Below are 22146 nucleotides of genomic sequence, written 5' to 3' on the forward strand. Positions count from 1 at the left end.
TTTCAACTCATTTTAAATACATGAATTTTTAGGATTACAAGTAGTCTGTGGATACAGGAACATCGGACTCAGTGTACAAAGAGGAACCTGCTCTTCCTAAAAATACCCTTCATATGTTTTGAAAGCAAAGGATGAGTTCTGAGAGCACAAAATACGGATAAAAACGATGTATTTTAATGTATCTTACACCGGAGTAATTTGTGTTGAACTTAGCAGCCCTAAGCACTGTGCCTCAGGAATTTCTGCAGACAAAGCGCGAGGACTGACCCTGACTTCTTTCCGCGTCTCCGCTGCTCCCTCCCTCCCTTGCCCAGAGGATTAGACACCCGAGATGCTGTTTCATACTCTCGCGAGACGGACGGAGCTCTTCGATCCTCCGAGTCTCCCAGCCGCACCTCTGGTGCTCCCACCTGCGGAGAACCGGGGTCGGGAGACGCCAAGGGGCTTCTGGGAATTGTAGTTCCGGGCGGGATGAGAGCGGCCCGCCTGGCTCCGCTCCTTCTTACGCATGCGCGACTCCGAGCTGGCCAGAGAAGTTCGTACCCTTTGTGAGGCCCGGGATGGGAGGTGAGTTTGGTTGTGGTTCTGTCGCTCGTCTCCGCTCGGCCTCGGCAGTGGTTACCCGGGTCGTTCTATGCCAGAGTGCTCGTTTGTTAAAGGGGCCTCGAGGGCAGACCATGAGCCCCGTCCCTTCTCACTCTGGCCTGATCCTCTCCTCCGGGGACGCGGTTGTGCGACGGGCGGGGCGGTCGCGGGGTCCTGGGCCAGTGCCCCGAACGCGGCAGAATTTGTCCAAATTCCTGATGCCCCAGCGTCACCTCTTCCAGGCGCCCGGTTCCCCCAGGGACAGCTCCAAGCGGTAGGGACAGACACCTGAGGACCCAGCCTCAGGGATGCTGTCCCCGGGCTTCCAGGCTCCAGCGCCGTAGGACTGAGGCAGACTCCACGGTGAGAAAGAAACCGACCCGATCTAACCCAGGCCTTTCATCAGAGCCCAGGAGGGAAGCAGGAAGTGGGACCACGAGGCCCGGGGGTCTTCTAACTCGTCTGGCCAGGGAGATCTGAATTGGGGTGAAGAGCAGAATCTCCAGAACAAGGAGGAAGTGGTGATCATGGAGACAGATTTGACTGAAATGCCTGAGAAAAGAGGTGAGAATTGCGGACGTGTTGAACTTGTGGCGTGAAAGGACGAAATTTCTGCTCCTGAAGGGAAAACGGTTGGCTCAGGGGAGGTGGCTCTTGGCTGGCTGTCTCCATTGTCTTGGGGATGGATGGGCTTTTTAAGTGAGACTGAAGGGCTTGGTATGGGAGCACCACCCTTTCCATGGCAGCTGGACACACAGTGGATTCTTCACAGCTATCCACAAAATGTGAGTGAAATGTTAACTTCTGTGGCATGAGCAAAAAAGCCTCAATTACTTCATTTTCTCATGTACTCTTCCTCCCAAATGATTATATCATGCTAGTCTCCATTGGGGCTAAGAATTCAGCCTTTAGTTGTCAAAAATATTTCGTTTTACATAGGAGAAAACAGGCATAGTAGTTAATGACTGACTTCAGTTCTACCTGACCAGTTTCATGAAGGTTGTGCTTTGACCTCCTACACCAGAATTCCCCCTGGGGTGGTGGTTAGATTTCTAGATTGTACCCCAGGCTCAACTAATGCTTATTACTTTGAGTTGGCATCCAGCAATCTACATTATAAATAAGCTTTCAGAGTGAGAACCAATGAGTATCGATTAAGCTGGGAAATTAACTGACATATTCTAATTTCTAGATCAGAGGATACCATCTTACAGAATGTGTTATGATTATAGCAACTGAATTCGAGCCCAGAGTAGCAGTATTCCCGTACATCCTGGGACAAGGGTCCTGGGAGGAGGTGGGTTGTTTTGGGGTACCTTCAGTCTCAGTGTTTGTAGGCAGCACATATAGTATGTTGAAGCAGTTTTTACACTTTAAATCTGAGTGGCAAGTTAAGTCTAGGTCTCATCATTACTGCTTTCTTGTCGTTAGCTCTGTCTTCCCAGGATTCTCCCCATTTCCAAGAGAAGAGCACAGAAGAGGGAGAAGTGGCTGCTCTGCGCCTCACGGCCAGATCCCAGGTGAGTGAATCTGCTAATTTTTGGAATTATACCTTGTTTCTTGACTATAGATGCGCTCCCTTCTTTGTTATGTGGAGTTTCTTTATCCACTAAAGCCCGTCTGCAGAGCTGAGTTCTAAATCTAAGAGACTAGTCAAGAGACTAATGGACTCAGAAGAAAATGTTTTCTACTTATAACACTGGATGGATTTCTTCCCTATTTAGTGTTTATTGTCCCTCAACAGACAGGTAAGCAGCATTTACCTTTCTTAGCCTACTATGCTCATTTCTGTGCTTGGTAATGTGAGAAACTATTTTAAATATAATGTGGTACATACCTCTTAAAACTTGTTTCTCTAGAGGAAGCAGCATGTATGTGACTTTAAGTAGCAATTTAAGAAAGCACTTAAATGCTGAAGTGATTGTAAAAGTAGTAAGTACTCGGCTGGGCGTGGTGGCTCACGCCTGTAATCCTAGCACTTTGGGAGGCTGAGGCGGGCAGATCATGAGGTCAGGAGATCGAGACTATCTTGGCTAACACGGTGAAACCCCATCTCCACTAAAAATACAAAAAATTAGCCGGGCGTGGTGGCGGGCGCCCGTAGTCCCAGCTACTCGGGAGGCTGAGGCAGGAGAATGGCGTGAACCCGGGAGGCGGAGCTTGCAGAGAGCCGAGATTGCACCACTGCACTCCAGCCTGGGTGACAGAATGAGAATCTCTCAAAAATAATAATAATAATAAGTATTCACATAGTTCAAAGAACTACTGGAAAAGGAAAGCCTATGAAGGCAAAATTTAAAGAGTTAGAATCCAGCCCTCTGAGATGATGAAAGCTAAGGTATGATCATGTCTGCAACTTACTTTTATATTGTTGGCCCCGTCTCCTAAAAAGGTAAATATGAAAAATATTATGAATTTTTGGCTGGGCGTGGTGGCTCATGCCTGTAATTCCAGCACTTTGGGAGGCCGAGGCAGATGGATCACTAGGTCAGGAGATTGAGACCATCCTGGCTAACACGGTGAAACCCCGTCTCTACTAAAAATACAAAAAATTAGCCAGGCGTGGTGGTACGCACCTGCAGTCCCAGCTACTCGGGAGGCTAAGGCAGGAGAATCACTTGAATCTGGGAGGTGGAGGTTACAATGAGCCAAGATCGCACTGCTGCACTCCAGCCCGGGCAATGAGGGAAACTGTCTCAAAAAAAAAAAAAAATGCCGGGTGCGGTGGCTCAAGCCTGTAATCCCAGCACTTTGGGAGGCCGAGACGGGCGGATCACGAGGTCAGGAGATCAAGACCATCCTGGCTAACACAGTGAAACCCCGTCTCTACTAAAAAATACAAAAAACTAGCCAGGCAAGGTGGCAGGTGCCTGTAGTCCCAGCTACTTGGGAAGCTGAGGCAGGAGAATGGGGTAAACCCGGGAGGCGAAGCTTGCAGTGAGCTGAGATTCGGCCACTGCACTCCAGCCTGGACCACAGAGCGAGACTCCATCTCAAAAAAAAAAAAAAAAAAAGAATTTTTGAATGTAGGTGGTGATTGTACAGTATCAGTGATTATTGCATTCATCTTTCAACTTTTGTATATTTGAAACTTTTATTAAAAGAAGTTAGGGCTGGGCACAGTGGCTCATGCCTGTAATCCCAGCGCTTTGGGAGGCCAAGGCGGGCAGATCACCTGAGGTCAGGAGTTCAAGACCAGCCTGACCAACGTGGTGAAACCTTGTCTCTACTTAAAATACAAAAATTAGCTGGGCGTGGTGGTGCATGCTTGTAATCCCAGCTATTCTGGAGATTGAGGCATGAGAATCACTTGAACCCAGCAGGCAGAGGTTTCAGTGAGCAGAGATAGGGCTATTGCACTCCGGCCTGGGTGAGAATGAAACTGTCTCAAAAAAAAAAAGGAGTAGGGAAAAAGGAGCTTTCCATGATATGTGTGGCATACCCCAACCCAGAGATTCTTCAATCAGCCTTTCTCTTTGCCTCTATAATCCGAGGTGTGAAAAGCAGATAGTGCATGTTCATAGTGTTTGTAAAAGTGACTTTTCAGGGTCCTTTATGTACTTGCCTGTCTCCATTGGCTTCTTAACTGTCTTACACTAGTCTTGAAGGCTTTATTAGTCAAGAAGCTTTAAGTTGTAGCTGATGAAATCAATTCAAATGGGCGTAAGTGAAAAGAAGTAACTACTGACTAATGGAAAAATCTAGGTCTGGCTACATACAGGGCTCAAACAAGAATGTTAAAACCTATTTCTTAGTGGCCGGGCGCGGTGGCTCAAGCCTGTAATCCCAGCACTTTGGGAGGCCGAGATGGGCGGATCACGAGGTCAGGAGATCGAGACCATCCTGGCTAACATGGTGAAACCCCGTCTCTACTAAAAAAAAATACAAAAAACTAGCTGGGCGAGGTGGCAGGCGCCTGTAGTCCCAGCTACTCGGGAGGCTGAGGCAGGAGAATGGCGTGAACCTGGGAGGTGGAGCTTGCAGTGAGCTGAGATCTGGCCACTGCACTCCAGCGTGGGCCACAGAGCGAGACTCCATCTCAAAAAAAAAAAAAAAAAAAAAAAACCTATTTCTTCATTTTACTGACCTTTTCTTTTCTCGCCATGGGTTTTGTTGTCAAACAGGTTTTTCTCCTATTGTTGCCCGTAACGAGTTTAGGCTTGCATCTTCCTGTGTTGAAGGCCAGAGAAAAAGGGCAGATTCTCTTCTAGTCATTATTGCAGAAGTGCTGGGATTGACTCTAATGGGGTATTAGGCCTATTCCTGGATGAGATATTGGCCAAATCTAAATGTAATGCTCCATAGAATATACCTACAGACACACACACGCGCTCGTGCACATGCGCACACATCCCACCCGTGAGTCAGATGGAGTCAGTACTACCTGAACTACACAGATTCAAAGTGGCCAGGCATAGTAGCTAGGGGAAATTTAGGGCACAGGTACCAGAAGTGTGAATATATATTTCAATATTTTGATATCAGATTCAACACTGTTAATAGCATCAAGCTGACTGAACCTATTATGGAAAATTTTAAAAACTCTCTTTGTTCTTTGTGCACTTTATTAGATATTTAAAATGCAATGTTGGAGCTTTTTTCTTATTAGAATTTGCCTGGGCTATTTTTTTTTTTTTTTTCCCATAGACAGAGGCTAACAAATCCTGCCTCAGGTTTATTTGTACAAATAGCACAGGAGGACCCCAGCCCCATGCAGATGGCAGCCCGGAGGTGGGGGTGGGGGGTCATACCAGTCCTTCTGTCTTCACGTTGGCAGACGGATACCTACTCTGTAGCCTTTGTAGTGGCCTGGGCACCTTTGGGAGCCTGAGCTGGAATTGAAGCTGGAGCTGCAGCCTGGGCCTTGGTTTGATCCTTGGCCTTGGCCTTTGGCCGGCACAGCCGGAGACCCTTGGCAATGCGAGCACAAGCACGCTTCCCAAGCTTGGAGTGGGCAATGTAGGCAAGTCAATCAAGCTTGCGGCTGACACCCTTTGGGATCTTGGGCTTAACCTCCTCGGGCTTTACGAGGGCCTTGACAGCCTCGGCACGTGCACTCATGGCCTTGGCATTGTTGGCCTGCATCTTCTTTAGGCCCTTCTTGTTGTGCTTCTTGGCAAAGCGCATGTTCCTCAGGAACTTGGGGTCCACCCCCTTAAGAGATTTGTATCTTTGTGATCGGGGTTTCTTGATACCATTTCTGTGCCATTTTCAGGACTGGTTGTGTGTGTTGTGGTTCTTGGACTTCGCCATGTCTGCCCCTGTTTTCGCCTGGGCTATTTTTTACCTTTAATAGATTTTTAAAAATATTAAGGTTTTAGTTCTTCTTCATTGTAACAAAGTGAACAACACAGACATACGGAAATGTAAAGGTAATGCTACTTTCCCCTCAAATTCAGTCCCTGCCTCTCTCTACTATGTATATTTTTTCACATTTTTTGTTGTGCTTGCACTACTATATTCAGACATACGGTATACTATATTTCCTTCCATTTACCCACCAGTACCCAACATAATATTTTGTTTGGATGGCCTATTCTGTATATAGGATGTGGCTTTTTTAAAAACCCTTTTTATAAGGGAAATTTGCTCATTCACATGTAATACATGCGTTTCAAACTTTTCTTGCCGTGTGATTTTTATAATTCTGTTTCCTGTGATTTATTGTTTCCTCTTTTGTATTTTTTTCCTGCTGTTTGTGCAATGGTTTGCATTTTTGTTGTTCTGGCTTTTTCTTCTGATCATTTGGAACTTAATCCCCACTGAATGTTGATTTAGTTATGTATATGCAGATTCTAGGTTAAAGGTCATTTTTCCTCATAATGTCTTTTCTACTTAGGGGCTACTGAGTGATTTTTACGTATTATTTTATCTTAAGGGAATAATTCTCTTATTTCTTAAATCTTAGATTATTTTCCCATAGTAGCTTTACTTTGAAATAATTTGAGACATAAGAAGTGTGGCAAATAGCACAAAGAACTTATATATGCTTTACCCAGCTTTTGTAAAAATTTATATTTTACTTTGCTTTATTATTCTTTTTTCAAAATCAGGACATTCACATTGGCATAATACTATAACCTACTGACCTTATTCAGATTTTCCAGCTGTCTTATTTTTCTCTTGTAAAAATTTCTGCTTTTATATTGTAAATATTTCTCTTTTCCTTTGTTTTTTGTTCTAACTTGATTTGTGTGCTCTGGTCATTTATTTACATTTTTTAAAAAATGAAATGGAAGTGTTTAAAGCTATGAAATTTCCTCTGAGTACAGTTTTAGCCATTTGGCATTTTTTTCCTATTTTATTTCATCATTATTTTCATATTTTGATGTATTTTCTCAGTTATTATAAATTATTCTGTTCTATTTTTGGAATGTAGTGAAATTTACTTTGTTACTTCTTGCAAATGCTACATGAATGTTTAAACAGAAAGTGTTTTCTATCCAGTTAGAGCATTTGACGCATATTTCTTTCAGTAACCTTGAAGTATTATTCCTGTTGTCTATGGGTTTACTTAAAGGTGCATGTTCAATGCAGATATGTATCTATCTCCTTATGGTTTTTGTATTTTTTGTCTTATAGAAGTATAATCTTATGATATTTTATACGTAAATATTTATGAGTCGTATCTCATAAATTGGAGCCATTTTCCAATTTAATACTTTTTGCCTTGAATTAATTCACGTTTAATTGGATTTGTTTTTGCTGTCTTTTCTTTCCACGACTTCTGCTTTTCCAAGTTCTGTATTGCAATTCATCTTGTGATTGGCTAGACTGACTCATCAATTTTTTATTGAGAACTCAGAGAAGCATTATGTAGACATGACATTTATTTCCCTCTTCTTATATTTTACTTTAATCAAACTACATTGTTGACTCATTGGTTCGTATTTTAATACTTCATTCCTCAGAAAAAATTGTAGTCTCTTAATGGAGAAACCAGGGTCATCTTTTAGTTCTCATATTGAATCTAGCATAGTGTGCCTGGCACATAATTGATAGTTACCCTTTACGTAAAGTACTCTGAATCTGATGACCATTAGAATACTTGTCATTTATCACAGTCAGTTCCCCTGTTAAGTGCATCTCAGGCTTTTGTTCCAGGGCCAGCAGAAACTGGGGGATGAAAGAGAGGTTATCAAGGGAAAAATGTTGAAAAAGATGTTTTATGTCTTAGGAAACAGTGACATTCAAGGATGTGGCCATGGACTTTACGCCAGAGGAGTGGGGGAAGCTGGATCCTGCACAAAGGGATGTGATGCTGGAGAACTATAGGAACCTGGTCTCACTTTGTAAGAATGGATTATCATTGTGATTCTGGAATCTGCTTATGGGAACATCATTACTTTAATGAAAGTGAAATAACTTAACAAAGCCTTCACCTTTGCATTCAGGAGTCAAAAAGTGTTAATTCTTTTCGGCCTATGTAGAAAATCTGTTTTTGATTTAGATTCTTGATGAAATGTCTATGCTTGTTTAGTATCAGGATTCTTTGGATTTAAGTGACAGAAACTTAACTCACAGTCTTAAAGGAGAAAAAAATCTTGATTTTTCAGGGATCCAAATATATTATCAAGAATTTCCTGTATTCATTGATTTATTTTTAATCAATTGGCTTGGTTTTGCTCTGTATTAGCTTTATTCTTAGGATTTCCCTATGTGGCAAAGATGGCCAGTGGCAGTCCCAGGGTTACGTTATTCTTCCAGTTATATAGCTAAGCTAAAAAAGAAAATGCTGCTTTCCTGGGAGTTTCAGCAAATAAGGTCACAGGCCCATCGGTGAAATAATCTCTAGAGCCAGAGAGATTGAGTACTCTGTGGCCAGTTTTAGATCCTGGGCCTACCAGCATGGCACGCATACACACGTGCATGCATATGATTATGTGAGGGGTAGAGGGAACTGTTAGCCCCTCCCAAACCTCATGTAAAAAAAAATCCCCTAAGAAAGTGACTTCTAGTAACTGAAGAAGGAAAGGAAAAACATTAGAAGATAAAACTTCAGTTACCACAGTTATGTGGTGCTGCCATTGAGGTCCCACTTTTTCCTCCTTTCCTGAGGTAAGGACTAATTTGCAACATCTCTCTGAAGTTTCCTCACACAATAAGGAAATAAAGAGAAATTCCTTTCTTTTCTGACAGTTGAAAATATTTGTATTTACAAATCCAGTTGAACTCCTTACCAGGCCCAGACTCTTGCTGTAGATATTTTAAGCTTTATTTAGAGGTTCACCCTCCCTTACTTCAGCTCTTCCTATAATACTTTGTCTTTGTAGATCAAGAAGTTGAGACCATATTCCAGTTTAGATCTTTATACCCATTGCAAATAAATAAGTCCAGCAGGACAGTGGCCATGAAAGTTGGGCGTGGTGGCTCATGCCTATAATCCCAGCACTTAGGGAGGCAGAGGTGGAAGGATAGCTTGAGCCCAGGATTTCGAGACCTGCCTGGGCAATATAGTGAGATCCCATTAACTTTAAAAATAAAAAATAAAAAGTAAATTTTTATAAATTAAAAAAATAAGAAAGAAAGTTGGAATTCACGAAGGAATATGTAACAATTCAACCTGCTGGAAGAAAACTTCCACAAATAACTTACTCCCATTACTTTCTTCTTTCTGTCTTTTTCTTTTTTTAAATGAATAGGGCTTCCAGTTTCCAAACCTGAGAACTACAACTTGGAGAATGGAAAAGAACCATTGAAGCTTGAGAGAAAAACCCCCAAAAGCAGCTATTCAGGTGAGCCAGATAGATGGGAGTCTTCAGAAATGATAGCCCAGCAGGACAATGCAGAAATACTTTTTGGTGCTTAAGAAAATACCTGTGTGCCCTTATTTTTTAATTTTTTAAAAATTCTGAAGCATTTTAAATATATACAGAAGTCCAGAAAATAAAATAACATTCATATATCCATCACTGAGATTAGACATATACTAATATTTTGCTTCGTTTGCCTCTTTTTTTCTTCCTTTTTCTTACAATATAAAACTCACAGTTGGATGAATTTTCACAAATTTAGCACATTCATGTAACGATTGCCCACATCAAGAAAACAACCTTACCAGCACCTCTAGAAGCACCCTTGTACCCTCTTTCAGGCCCCTCTCTCCTCCCAAGGGTAACCTTATCCTAACTTATAGCACCAAGTTTTGACGGTTCTTGAACTTTCTATAAATGGAATCATATTGTATGTACTCTTGTGTCTGGGTTCCTTCACTGAACATTAGCTGTGAGATACATCCGTGTTGTTGCCTGTCATTGTAATTTATTCATTTTCATTGTTGCGTAATTTTTCATTTTGTTAATATACCAGTTTATTCTTCTGAAGATGAGTATTTGGATAGTTCCCTTTTTTAGCTGTCTGAGTAATGCTGCTATGTACACTTTTTAAATGCCTTTTGGTGAACAAATATATGCATTTCTTTTGGATATATACATACAAGTAGACTTGTTTTATCATAGGATAGATACGTACTCATTTTTAGTAGATAGTGCCAAAGAAGTTTCTAGAGTCATTGTACCAATTACATTCCCAGCAGCAGAGTATGTGTGTTCTAGTTGTTCACATGCTTATCAACACTTAGTATTGTGTTTTCATTTTAGCCATCCTTTTGGGGTGTGTGACATCTTTTATTTTTTAAGAAATAAAAGATATTACATATTCAGTTAAAGCCCTTTTATTCTTGGCCGGGCGTGGTGGCTCAAGCCTGTAATCCCAGCACTTTCGGAGGCCAAGATGGGTGGATCACCTGAGGTCAGGAGTTTGAGACCAGCCTAGCCAACATGGTGAAACCCTGTCTCTACTAAAAATATAAAAATTAGCTGGGCATGGTGACAGGCACCTGTAATTACAGCTACTTGGGAGGCTGAGGCAGGATAATTGCGTGAACTCAGTAGGCGGAGGTTGCAGTGAGCTGAGATCATGCCGTTGCACTCCAGCCTGGGCGACAGAGGGAGACTCTGTCTCAAAACAAAAAACAAAAAAAGAAACCCTTTTATTCTCTTTCTCCCCTAGAAGTAGCCATTATATCTTGAAATGGTGTGAATCATTTCAGTGTTTGTGTATGTGTATGTATACACAGAGACGTATATTCATACGTATATAAAACAATGTTTTATTGTTACACTTTTTCTTGTGTAGTCTGATTTTTTAAAGTTCACATTATATTTTGATATTAATCTGTTAATATATGTGAATTATGTTTATTCATTTTAACTACTGTGGAGTAATAAGTCCATTGTATGAATAAACTGAATAGTTTATTTTTTTGCCATTAGTAACAGTTGCAGTGATCATCCTTTTATTGACTCCTTATGTTCATCTTTTTTTTTTTTTTCTTTTTTTTCCTTATGTTCATCTTGAGAGCTGGTTTAGGGAGATAACTGGAAGAATTAGTAGGTCTTAAACCATCACATGTTTAGCTTTACTAGGAACTGCCAACAGTTGAGTTATCAGACTTGGTAATTTTTGTCAATCTGACAGATGTAAAATGATGTTTTAAAATTTTCATTTCTCTGAGTGATAAATACAAGTTTGAGCATTTCATGTTTGTTGGCTATTCAGGTTTCTTCTTGTGAGTTACTTGTTGATACCCTTTGCCTGTTTTTTGAGATTGGGCTGTTTGTATCTTTTCTCTTGATTTGATGGAGTTCTTCATATATTTTAGGTACTAATATATGACAGAAGTAGCATTGCAGATCAGTGAGAAGAAATTTGCTCTTCTAATCTTTGGAGTATTTTATTTTCTGGTGTGTTAGGCATATAGAATTTAAAATTTTTAATAACTTTTTTTAATATTGCTTTTTATAAATTGTCTATCTACTTTATCCCAGTGTCAGAAAGATTATTTTATTCCAAAATGTTCAATTTTGTTTTACAGTTATTTATTTTTGTATATGGTATGAAATAGGAAAACTAATTTTGTCTTTTTCCATACTTAAAGCCAGTAAGTCCAGCATTGTTCATGGAATAATCTTCTGTTACTGATTTGTAATGCTAGCTGTGGTAAACCTAGTTCCCCTGCATACTTGCTTCTGTTTCTTGTCTGTCTGTGTCCAGTACCATACTGTTTTCATTACTATACTTAGTAGTATGTATAGCTCATAAAGAAAATCCTTCCTGAATATTCTTATTTTTTTAAAATGTTATGCTTTTGAATATTGAAAGAGTTTTAAAAAATCCCTGTGATTATGGATATGTCTGTTTCACCTCAGAGACCTGTCAGTTTCTGTGACTTACCCACTCACCACCCATCTCCCTTTTTTGGGGTATTGCAGTTTTCACAGTGATCTGTTAAGAGGTCCTTATATATGAGGTTTTTTACCTTTTGTTATGTTATAGATATTTTTTCTAGTTTTTGCCTTTCAGTTTTGCTATGCATTTTGATGTACAAGTTTAATTTTTACAATCATTTTTTTTTTCTGCCCTTTCAGTACTGCTTAAAACGTTTTTCATTACCCCAAGGCTACATATATATTTGCCTCTGTTTCCTAGTATATTCTTTATTTTTTTTCTTTAAATTCTTAATCCGTTTGAAATTGCTTCTTACTTCTCTGAGTGTATCTTCTTAGCCTTCTTTTTTGAACAATTAAATATTCTAATTCCTCAAAATTTGATTTTAATTGCCCTTCCTTTTGTATACCTGGGGTCATAAACTTGAGTACTTACATGGGCCAGGAGGTAATATCACTGAGTTAAGCAAGCAAGGTGGAAACTGGTGAACCAGAGGAGTGCAGGCCTCAACTGAAAGGAGTAGCCATTACTTCATTAGCTCTAGCTCAAGGGCTGGCATGCTTTTTATGTAAATGGCTAGATAGTAAATAATTAGGCTTTGTGGGACATGGTCTCTCTGCAGCCATTCCGTCTGCCACAGTAGTATAAAAGCAGCCCTAGAAAATACAACATAAATGGTTATGTTCCAGTAAAAATTTATTTAGCAAAGTAGGCATCAGGCTATAGTTGCCGATCCCTGCTCTAAATGGTTGTTGTCGTTCAGTATGCTTCCAGTTGTTTTCAAGAGAGAAACCCTAAGTTTGCATTTATCTGTAATCTCCCTTTTTTTGGGGGGATGGAGTCTGTCTCTGTCGCCCAGGCTGGAGTGCAGTGGCGCGATCTCGGCTCACTGCAAGCTCCGCCTCTCAGGTTCATTCCATTCTCCTGCCTCAGCCTTCCGAGTAGCTGGGACTACCAGTGCCTGCCACCACACCTGGCTAATTTTATGTATTTTTAGTAGAGATGGGGTTTCACCGTGTTAGCCAGGATGGTCTCCATCTCCAGACCTTGTGATCTGCCTGCCTTGGCCTCCCAAAGTGCTGGGATTACAGGCGTAAGCCACTGCGTCCAGCTGCAATCTCCCTATTTTTAACTGTGTGTAACTAATTTTAAAAGTTTGCATAAACAGTGTGGCCCAAAGAAAATGTGTCTAAAGTCCGATTTGGCCAACTGATCAACTGTTTGCAGCCTCTATTTACTTCTTCATTAGTCTCATCATTCCCACAACCAGTTACCTTCTATCAAGATGAGTCCCAAATTGGTATTTCCATCCTGGAGCTCTCCTCAGGGCTGTTCTCAACATCTTAACTATTTGATTCCTTTGTTTGCTTATGTCAAAGATACTTCAATATAGCATGTTTAAAACTGAATATCTAAAATAAGTCTAAATTTCCCATCTCTCTCATAGGATCCTTTTCCAGTAATTATTTTAGTAGTACTTATTGTCATCAAATTGTACGTGGCGGAAATCTATGGTCTTTACATCTCCCCCTTTCTCCTTTACTCAATTCATTACTGTATTTACCTAATTATATTCTAAGTATTTCTTCACGGTGAATTTTCCTTTATATATTTTTTTGTTTGCCTGGATTACTGTGATAATCTTTCTAATTCTACCTTTGCCCCATATACTTCATTCTTAACATTGTAGTGAGACTGGTATTTTCATAATCAAATGTGATCTTGCCATCACTCTGCTTGAAACATTTGAATGGCTTCTCACTGCCTTCAGGGTAACAGACAGAATCCTGGAGGTCTACAAAAACTTGCGAAATCTGGCTTTTACTCATTATCCCAACCTCATTTCACAGCTACTCTTCTTTCATCTCTGTGCTCTGGGGTAGCAGTTCTGAATGCTTTGGCATCAAAGGACCTACTGTAACTATACAAATTATTAAAGACCCTAAAGATATTTATGTGGGTTATATCTACCAATAGTTACTATACTGCAAGTTAAAACAGAAAAATTTTAAGCTATTAGCTAATTCATTTAAAAATAATTGGCCGGTGTGGTGGTCCACACTTGTAATCCCAGTGCCTTGGGAGGCCAAGGTGGGTGGGTCGATGGAGCCCAGGAGTTAGAGACTAGCCTGAGCAGTAAAGTGAGACCTCATCTCTTAAAAGAAAAATATAAATAAAAAATTATAAACCTGTTACGTGTTAGCACAGTTTTTTTTTTTATTAAAAAACAGCTATTTAACCAAAAAATGTTAAGAAATATAGCATTGTTTTACACTTTTGCCAATCTCTTTAATGTATGACATAATAGAAGGTAGCTATAGTCTTACAACTGCTTCTGAATGCAACTTGATATGACTTGTTGTTTTGGTTGCCATGCATGGAGAAAATCCAGCATCACACGGGTGTAAGTTGGAAAAGGAAGGAGTATTTTATGGTCTTTTCAGGTAATTACGGCTTTTCTTCTTTGAAACAGCTCCAAAACTGAACAAGTGGTACTTTCTGAAAGATTAGGTTCAATGTAGAATCTGAAACCACATCTGTGAATTTTTCATGTATTGAACTCTATCAGTCTTTGGACAATATTGGTTCACTAAGTTATGCAGATCTTTGTTGGCACTTTATATTGTGCAATATTTTTTAATATTATAACTTTTAGTGTCACAACTGATGTTATCAGAAAAGCCTTTAAGTTTTAGGAAGTGTAGTAGATAGAAGTTTTCCAAACCTTGTAATTTCTGCCTGAAAGCTCAAATTTTATAAAAAACTCATTTGTTGTCCTTGATACGACAGGTTTACTCTGTTCATTTTTCAGAAACTGTCTGCCAGATACCCAAGTTAGATAACATAGTTTGCCATTCGGTCACCCTTTCAGGTTAAATTGTGGTCTGTGAAACAAGCGGCTGATTCAGCTCACAACTCATTTCCTCAAGGTGACCATTGTTCTTTGGTATAAACAGAATTGCCTTATGAATATTTCCTATTTCATTAACCCTGTATATTAAAAAGGCACTTAAAGGGTTAAAATTCAATGAAATTAGTAATGTTTATGCTTCCATAGACATTTTAAAATAAAACTGGCTTAAAAAAAAAAAAAAAACGAAGAATACGTGATGGGGACTACTAGTAAGTTTAGTAAGCAATTTTACCATTACTTTACAACATCATTGAAAATGTTGAGACAATGAAAAAGGCAAATAACGTCTAAATCTTATTTTGAAAGCAGTTTTGAACTTACTATTTCCCAGGGGTTCATGGACCATCCTTGAGGATCTTTGCCTCTACCTACCTATACAAGCCTTCTATCAATTTATGTTTTATTTATTTAACAAACACTTAATGTAGCACTTATGCTGTGTCAGCGTTTTTAAGTGCTTCATAAATATTTGCATTTAATGCTCATTAAGGTAGGTATTGCTATCATTCTTTGTGAGATGGGTACTGTTATTACCCCCTCTTACACATACGGAAACTGAAGTAAAGAGGTTAAATAACTTATCCAGTATCACACAGCTAGTAAGCGGCAGAACTCCAATTCAGGTTTTGCCTGTGAATGTTAGATTAAATTCTTTCTTCCTCTGTATGCATAGTGACTCTTTTTTCCCAGTGACTAGTTCAGAGCCTAGCACGTGGAAGATATTCTATAAATATTTGTTGAATAAAATAGATAGAGGATGAAGAGATAGATGAATGAATATAATTTATTTGAGTGGATGAAATGAGTGACTCATCTAACTTAATTTTCTTCAAATAGTTAATCAGTTTCCATGGCATCACTGGCAAAACAAATCTATGTTTTGTTCACTGACTGAAATATCACCTTCATGTTATCTTTAATTCTTACATATACTCTATTTCTGTATTTGCTCTTCTGTTTTACTCCTCTGTTTATTTCTTTGAACTACACTATTGAAAATATTTTATCTCTGTATAAATTAGCTTTGTATTGGATATAAAAATTCTACTATATTTATATTGGATATATTTAGAGAGGTTAAGCTTCCATCTCTGCCCTCTCTCCCCTGTTCCAATGTTTTCCCTATAGGTACAAATTTTTATTGGTTTTCCATTTATCCTTTTTATCCTTTTTTTGTTGTTTTTTAAAATGTAAGCAAATAGTATATGTATTTGTACCCCCTTTTTTTTCTTTATAAAACAGTAGCAAACTGTGCATACTTATTTATATCTTGCTTTTTCTTTTTAAACTTAATATATCCTGGTGGTCACCTTATAGCAATATGTAAAGATCTTTGTCATTTTTTAAGGAGTTGCATGCTACTCCATTGTATGTATCCACTGTATGTTCAGTCATTTCTGTATAGTAGGATATGTGAGATGTTATCAGTCTTTTGCTACCTCAATTAGTGCTTCAACAAAGCCTTGTGCGTATATCATGTCATGTATTTGTCATTATGCCTTTGGGAGATCATAGGAGGTTTTTGATCAGCGAAATGTTATAAAATCGTTGTTAGGAAGATTAAACTGGCAATGGAATACATATTTGGATGTAAGTAGGATGGGAATAGTGAAAATTTAGAAGCCGTAACTATGCTCTACACTAAGATGGTTGTGTGCCTAGAAATTTATCACAACAAGTAGGTATTCTATAAAAAGTTATTTCTTCCCATCCTGATCTGTGTATGCATTGCCTGCTCATCTGTGGATATATTGCTTCATCAGCATCTCTACTCTTATATTTCTTGTCATCTTTCCCCTCTTCTGACTCTCCTGGATAGGATGTACTCATTTTCTCTGCATATTCTAAACATTTGTTTCCCTCCATTTGTTTCTCTTTGCAAATCATCTAAAAGAGTCAAATCCACTTGCTCCTTGAAGGCATGCTTTTCACTTTCATTAACTCTTACCTATTACAGAACTGCCTTTTTGTTGAGCACAGAAAACGAAGGAAATTTGCATTTCCAATGTCTTTCAGACGTGGAGACTAGACCACAGAGCAAGGATTCAACTTCAGTGCAAGATTTTTCCAAAGCAGAATCATGCAAAGTTACAATAATAGACAGACTGACACGGAATAGTGTCTATGACTCCAACTTGGAAGCAGCTCTTGAATGTGAAAATTGGTTAGAGAGTCAGCCAGGAAATCAGGAGAGACATTTGAGAGAAATGTTCACTCACATGAATTCACTCTCTGAGGAAACAGACCATGAGCATGATGTATACTGGAAAAGCTTCAATCAGAAATCTGTCCTTATCACTGAAGACAGAGTTCCCAAAGGATCTTATGCCTTTCATACACTTGAAAAAAGGTTGAAACAAAAATCAAACTTAATGAAAAAGCAGAAAACTTATAAAGAGAAAAAACCTCATAAGTGTAATGATTGTGGTGAACTCTTCACCTACCATTCAGTACTTATTCGACACCAGAGAGTCCATACTGGAGAGAAACCCTATACCTGCAATGAATGTGGGAAATCTTTTAGCCACAGAGCTAATTTAACTAAACACCAGAGAACTCATACTAGAATTCTCTTTGAATGCAGTGAATGCAAGAAAACCTTCACAGAAAGCTCATCCCTTGCAACACATCAGAGAATTCACGTTGGAGAGAGACCTTATGAATGCAATGAATGTGGGAAAGGTTTTAATCGAAGTACACATCTTGTACAGCATCAGTTGATTCATACTGGAGTGAAGCCTTATGAATGTAATGAATGTGATAAAGCTTTTATTCATTCATCAGCACTCATTAAACATCAAAGAACTCATACTGGAGAGAAACCTTATAAATGTCAAGAATGTGGGAAAGCCTTTAGCCATTGCTCATCCCTAACTAAGCATCAGAGAGTTCATACTGGAGAAAAGCCATATGAATGCAGTGAATGTGGAAAAACTTTTAGTCAGAGCACACATCTTGTTCAACATCAGAGAATTCATACTGGAGAGAAACCCTATGAGTGTAATGAATGTGGGAAAACCTTCAGCCGGAGCTCCAATTTTGCTAAACATCAAAGAATTCATATTGGAAAGAAACCGTACAAATGTAGTGAGTGTGGAAAAGCCTTCATTCATTCATCAGCTCTTATTCAACATCAGAGAACTCATACCGGAGAGAAACCCTTTAGATGTAATGAGTGTGGGAAAAGCTTTAAGTGCAGTTCATCTCTCATCAGACATCAAAGAGTTCACACTGAAGAGCAACCCTGAAAAATTAATGTGAAGAAATGTAAGTTGGTTTTATCACTATATTAAATACTTGTGTGTTTAGGTGGAAGATCCATCCATAATATGCATGTGAGGACCAATTCTGTATGCATCTAATTTCATTTGTGTAATACATAGTTTTGAGCCATAGGCAGGTTCCTTATGTCCATTAATTTGATCATTATGAAATGTAGCCAGCAATTTCAAAATTTTAATCTCCAACCTCCCAAATAGCTATTTGTGGAAATTCAAGAAGTCCCTGAGAGTGGGTAGCAGTACAAACATTGTGAAATTCAGTTTTCCCCTCTCTTGGTTATGTCAGAGCTTTGTTGTAAGCCTCTTGCTTTGTAAGGGAATTCTCATTGGGTAGGTTAGGCTGAGGGCTTATATCCTTATCATCAGGAAGACACAGTGTTGTTATTTATTACTCTTTGAGTCCCAAGTAGAGCTCTAGATACACATATGGTACAATTCCTCTAGAGTGTCATTTCTTTTATATTATCCATAAAAACCAAAAAGGCCACGTTGAAAGTCCTTAGCATTCCCTTCCTCCCTCAACAAGCTGCTGTCTAATTTGATGGCCATAACTAGGATATATAATATTTACAGACAATTCTAAGTTATGTTCACATGGATTATGTTCATTGTTTTTTTGTTTGTTTGTTTGTTTTGAGATGGAGTCTTGCTCTGCAGCCCCATCTGGAGTGCAGTGGCGCGATCTCAGCTCACTGCAACCTCTGCCTCCCAGGTTCATGCCATTCTCCTGTCTCAGCCTCCTGAGTAGCTGGGACTACAGACACATGCCACTACACCTGGCTGATGTTTTTTGTATTTTTAGTAGAGACAGGGTTTCACTGTGTTAGCCAGGATGGTCTTGATCTCCTGACCTCATGATCTGCCCGCCTTGGCCTCCCAAAGTGATCGGATTACAGGTGTGAGCCACCGCGCCTGGCATCATCATTGATTTATATCATTGTTATCCCTCTACTGTGGAGACCTTCTTTCATTTTCCTTTTCCCTGGGAGTTTATGTGAAGTAGCAGATAGGTCAAAATCTTAACGGTGGTTGTTGATCAAATCCCTCCTTTTTTATCCTTGGCACTGAATGAATCCTTGGTTTTCTATAATCAAAGGGTTAGGGAGACTTACTTTGTCTACATTATTCAGCTTTCTGTAAGCTATGCTGTGTCCATTTGAGAAAAAGCCCTAGGGATATTGAGGGTCTGAGAAGTTGAGTGGCTCAGTGTGTTATTATATTTAGGGTCTCAGTAAAGAAGAACTGAAGCAACTGTGAGACACAGGGCATACTTCCCTGTATAAGTGGAAAACGGGTACAGAAAATAGATCACAAGATAGTCCTCAACTGACTTGCTTGAGGATAAGCAGCTTCCCTTCATGAAGAAGTTGCCATTTCTCTGGCCTTCATATTTACCTACTTTTTGTTATTGTCCTCTGTATTAGTTCAGTCTCACACTGCTATGAAGAAATGCCTGAGACTGAACTTAAAAAAGGTTTAATTGGCTCATACTTCCATGGGCTGTACAGGAAGTGTGACTGGGGAGGTCTCAGGGAGCTTTTACTCATGGCAAAAGGCAAAGCCAGAGCAGGTATCTTCACAGGGCAGGAGCAGGAGGAAGAGAGAGAGGGGAAGTGCTACACACTTTTTAAACAACCAAACCTCATGAGAACTCTATCACGAGACAGCACTAGGGGGATGGTGCTAAATCATTCATGAGAAACTACCTGCATGGTCCAGTAACCCTGTACCAGGCCCCACCTCCAACATTGGGGATTACAATTCAACATGAGATTTGGGTGGGGATACAAACCTAAACCATATCATTACTCAAAAAAAAAAAAAAAAGAAAGAAAGAAAGAAAAAGAAAACACAGGAAAAGGAACTCACCTCTTTTATCATCTTAGTATTTAGTACTAATGGTTTAGAGCAGGAATTGACAAACTGTAGCCTGGACTCATGGACCAACTCTGACCCACCACCTGTTTCTCAGGAGAAAATTTTATTAGAACTCAGCCACACTTACTCATCTACGTGTTGTCCTTGACTGCTTTTGTGTCCAGTGTCAGAGCTGAGTAGCTGCAGTGGAGGTTGTGCCTTTGTGCTTTAATATCACAAACAGAGCAGCTTATAAACACCAGAAATTTACTTCTCACAGTTTTGGAGACTGGGAAGTCCAAGATCAAGATGTCAACATATTTAGGGTATGGGGAGGTCTGCTTCTTGGTTAATAGAAAGCACCTTTCACTGTGTCTTCACGTGATAGAAGGGGAGAGTTCTGGTATCTTCAGCCCCTTATAAGGGCACTAATCCCATTCATGAGAGCTCCACCCTGATAACCTAATCACCTCCAAAAGGCCCCATTTCGTAATACCATCAATTAAGTTTCATTATATGACTCTGGTGGGGATATAGCCCCATAGTAGGTTGTATGTCCCTGAAAGCCTAAAATATTTACTATTTGGCTCTTTATAGAAAATATTTACTTGGCCCCTGTTGTAGAGTATTCATCAAGAAATGGGATAAAGGGTTTAAACCAGTCAGAGAAATTAGGTGGAATGGAAAAGTTGAACTTACTGAGAGTTCATAGGGGTCAGAAAAATAAAAGAGATGGGAAATGATGTATCAAAATACTCCTACCTCTAAGATGTTACTATATATTGTCAGGAGAATTCAAGTTATTGAAACTTGCCAAATTCTTGAGTGAAAATAAATTCATTTGAGGGCCAAAATTTGACTAAGGAAAGAAGACCAACATGGGCTTTCCAAAGTTGAGTTTGAATTCTGCCACCCCCACTAAGCAGTCATGTGACTTTGAAAAACTCCCTACTCTGAGTCTCAGTTTCTTTATCTGTATTAGGTTTCAACAAAGGGAATAAATCATCAGCTTCTCATAAAGTTGTCATAAGGATTAAATAAGACAATGCATATAAAGGAACTGGCAGACAATAAATGTAGAGTCCCCCACTCCTGCTTGGTGCTCTCTTTCTCTCTCCTTCTCTACATAGAGAAGAGCTGGAGCATCTGTCAGTAGAAGTTACTTAAGGGTGGCTGTGTCTTCCCCATCTTTTGTCTACCCATGAAGAACTGTGACCATCCTGTTCTCTGGCTTATCATAAAGATGGGACTTGACTTCTTTCTGCTCTTGCTTCCATCTGGTGCTGTTCTCTACACAGCCTCCTTGAGACCATCCAGAACCTTCTTTTTTCCTACTTCATATCACTTAACCAGTAGCTATCTGGGATGGTTCCAGAGGCTGAAGTTTGCAGTTGAGTAACATTTTAAATAGTGTTAAGGGACTTGGGATCTCTGGCCCTTTGCGTTTCAGTATTTGTCCTTTTTATGCCTGATGTTTAACCTGCCACATGTTTGTACTGCAATGTGAATCTTGGAAATTTTAATGTTATGCATTTCAAATTTTTTGGTTGTTTGTAACCTAAATGTGCTCTTATTGGCTCACTTGTCAATAAAGATGTTTTATATGTATTGTCAGAAACTTTTATAAATTGCTTTTAAATTCTTCCCTTTTTAAAACGTATTTTAAGATGTAATGAAGGACCAACCAAAAAATATCTCCATATCGTTCAGAATACCAGTCCCATTTCTAGCTGTTCATCTGGCTTCATAACTTCTGGAGTGATGGAATGGGAGATACCCTCAGCAGCCCAAGTATCTACAAGAAGGTTAAGGAGTAGAAGAAGACAGTTCCTAACAAGTAGTGCTGAGTCCCCAGGCCAGGTATAGGCACCACTCAGTAGGGCTAATTGGGGTGAAAGGGAGGGAAGAACTTCGTATAAAAAGCACAGTTAAAATTAGGCAAAATGGGCCAGGCACAGTGACTCAAGCCTGTAATCCCAGAACTTTGGGAGGCCAAGGGAGGCAGATCACCTGAGGTCAGGAGCCAAGATCTTGCCACTGTACTCCAGTCTGGGTGACAGCCTGGGTGACAGAGCAAGACAACGTCTCAAAAACAAAACAAAAAAAACCTAAGAAAGTATTTCCAACATTGATTTCATAGAGTTTCTGTGAGGGTTATGTGAAATTATATATGTGAAAGGGCTTTGTTGCACATTGCTGAGCTGTGTTTTGGTGATAATTTTCTATTCTTTGATGCCAGGCTCTGGTATACAAAAAGCATGGACCTCTCACCAGGGTGCC

The 22146-nt window shown here is 39.5% G+C and overlaps 1 protein-coding gene and 1 pseudogene across 3 annotated transcripts; one reads left to right on the forward strand and one right to left on the reverse strand.

Annotated features, from left to right (window-relative positions):
* The first annotated feature begins 366 nt into the window (after positions 1-366).
* Positions 367-21484, forward strand: ZNF286A (zinc finger protein 286A). 3 transcript variants are annotated; one of them, XM_023188101.2, is made up of 6 exons: positions 367-567; positions 915-1149; positions 2017-2105; positions 7763-7877; positions 9228-9320; positions 16745-21484. In XM_023188101.2, exons 2-6 carry the CDS (start codon positions 1113-1115, stop codon positions 17974-17976), a joined length of 1566 nt encoding a protein of 521 aa, XP_023043869.1. In that variant the 5' UTR covers positions 367-567; positions 915-1112; the 3' UTR covers positions 17977-21484. The 3 variants fall into 3 exon arrangements, with proteins under 3 accessions (XP_023043869.1, XP_023043870.1, XP_023043868.1); XM_023188102.3 differs by having other exon boundaries at positions 371-567; positions 828-1149; XM_023188100.3 differs by having other exon boundaries at positions 373-567; positions 992-1149.
* On the reverse strand, positions 5228-5838 carry LOC111523487 (annotated as a pseudogene).
* Positions 21485-22146: the final 662 nt, after the last annotated feature.

The sequence above is a fragment of the Piliocolobus tephrosceles genome, chromosome 16, assembly GCF_002776525.5.
Source record: "Piliocolobus tephrosceles isolate RC106 chromosome 16, ASM277652v3, whole genome shotgun sequence".
NCBI lineage: Eukaryota > Metazoa > Chordata > Mammalia > Primates > Cercopithecidae > Piliocolobus > Piliocolobus tephrosceles.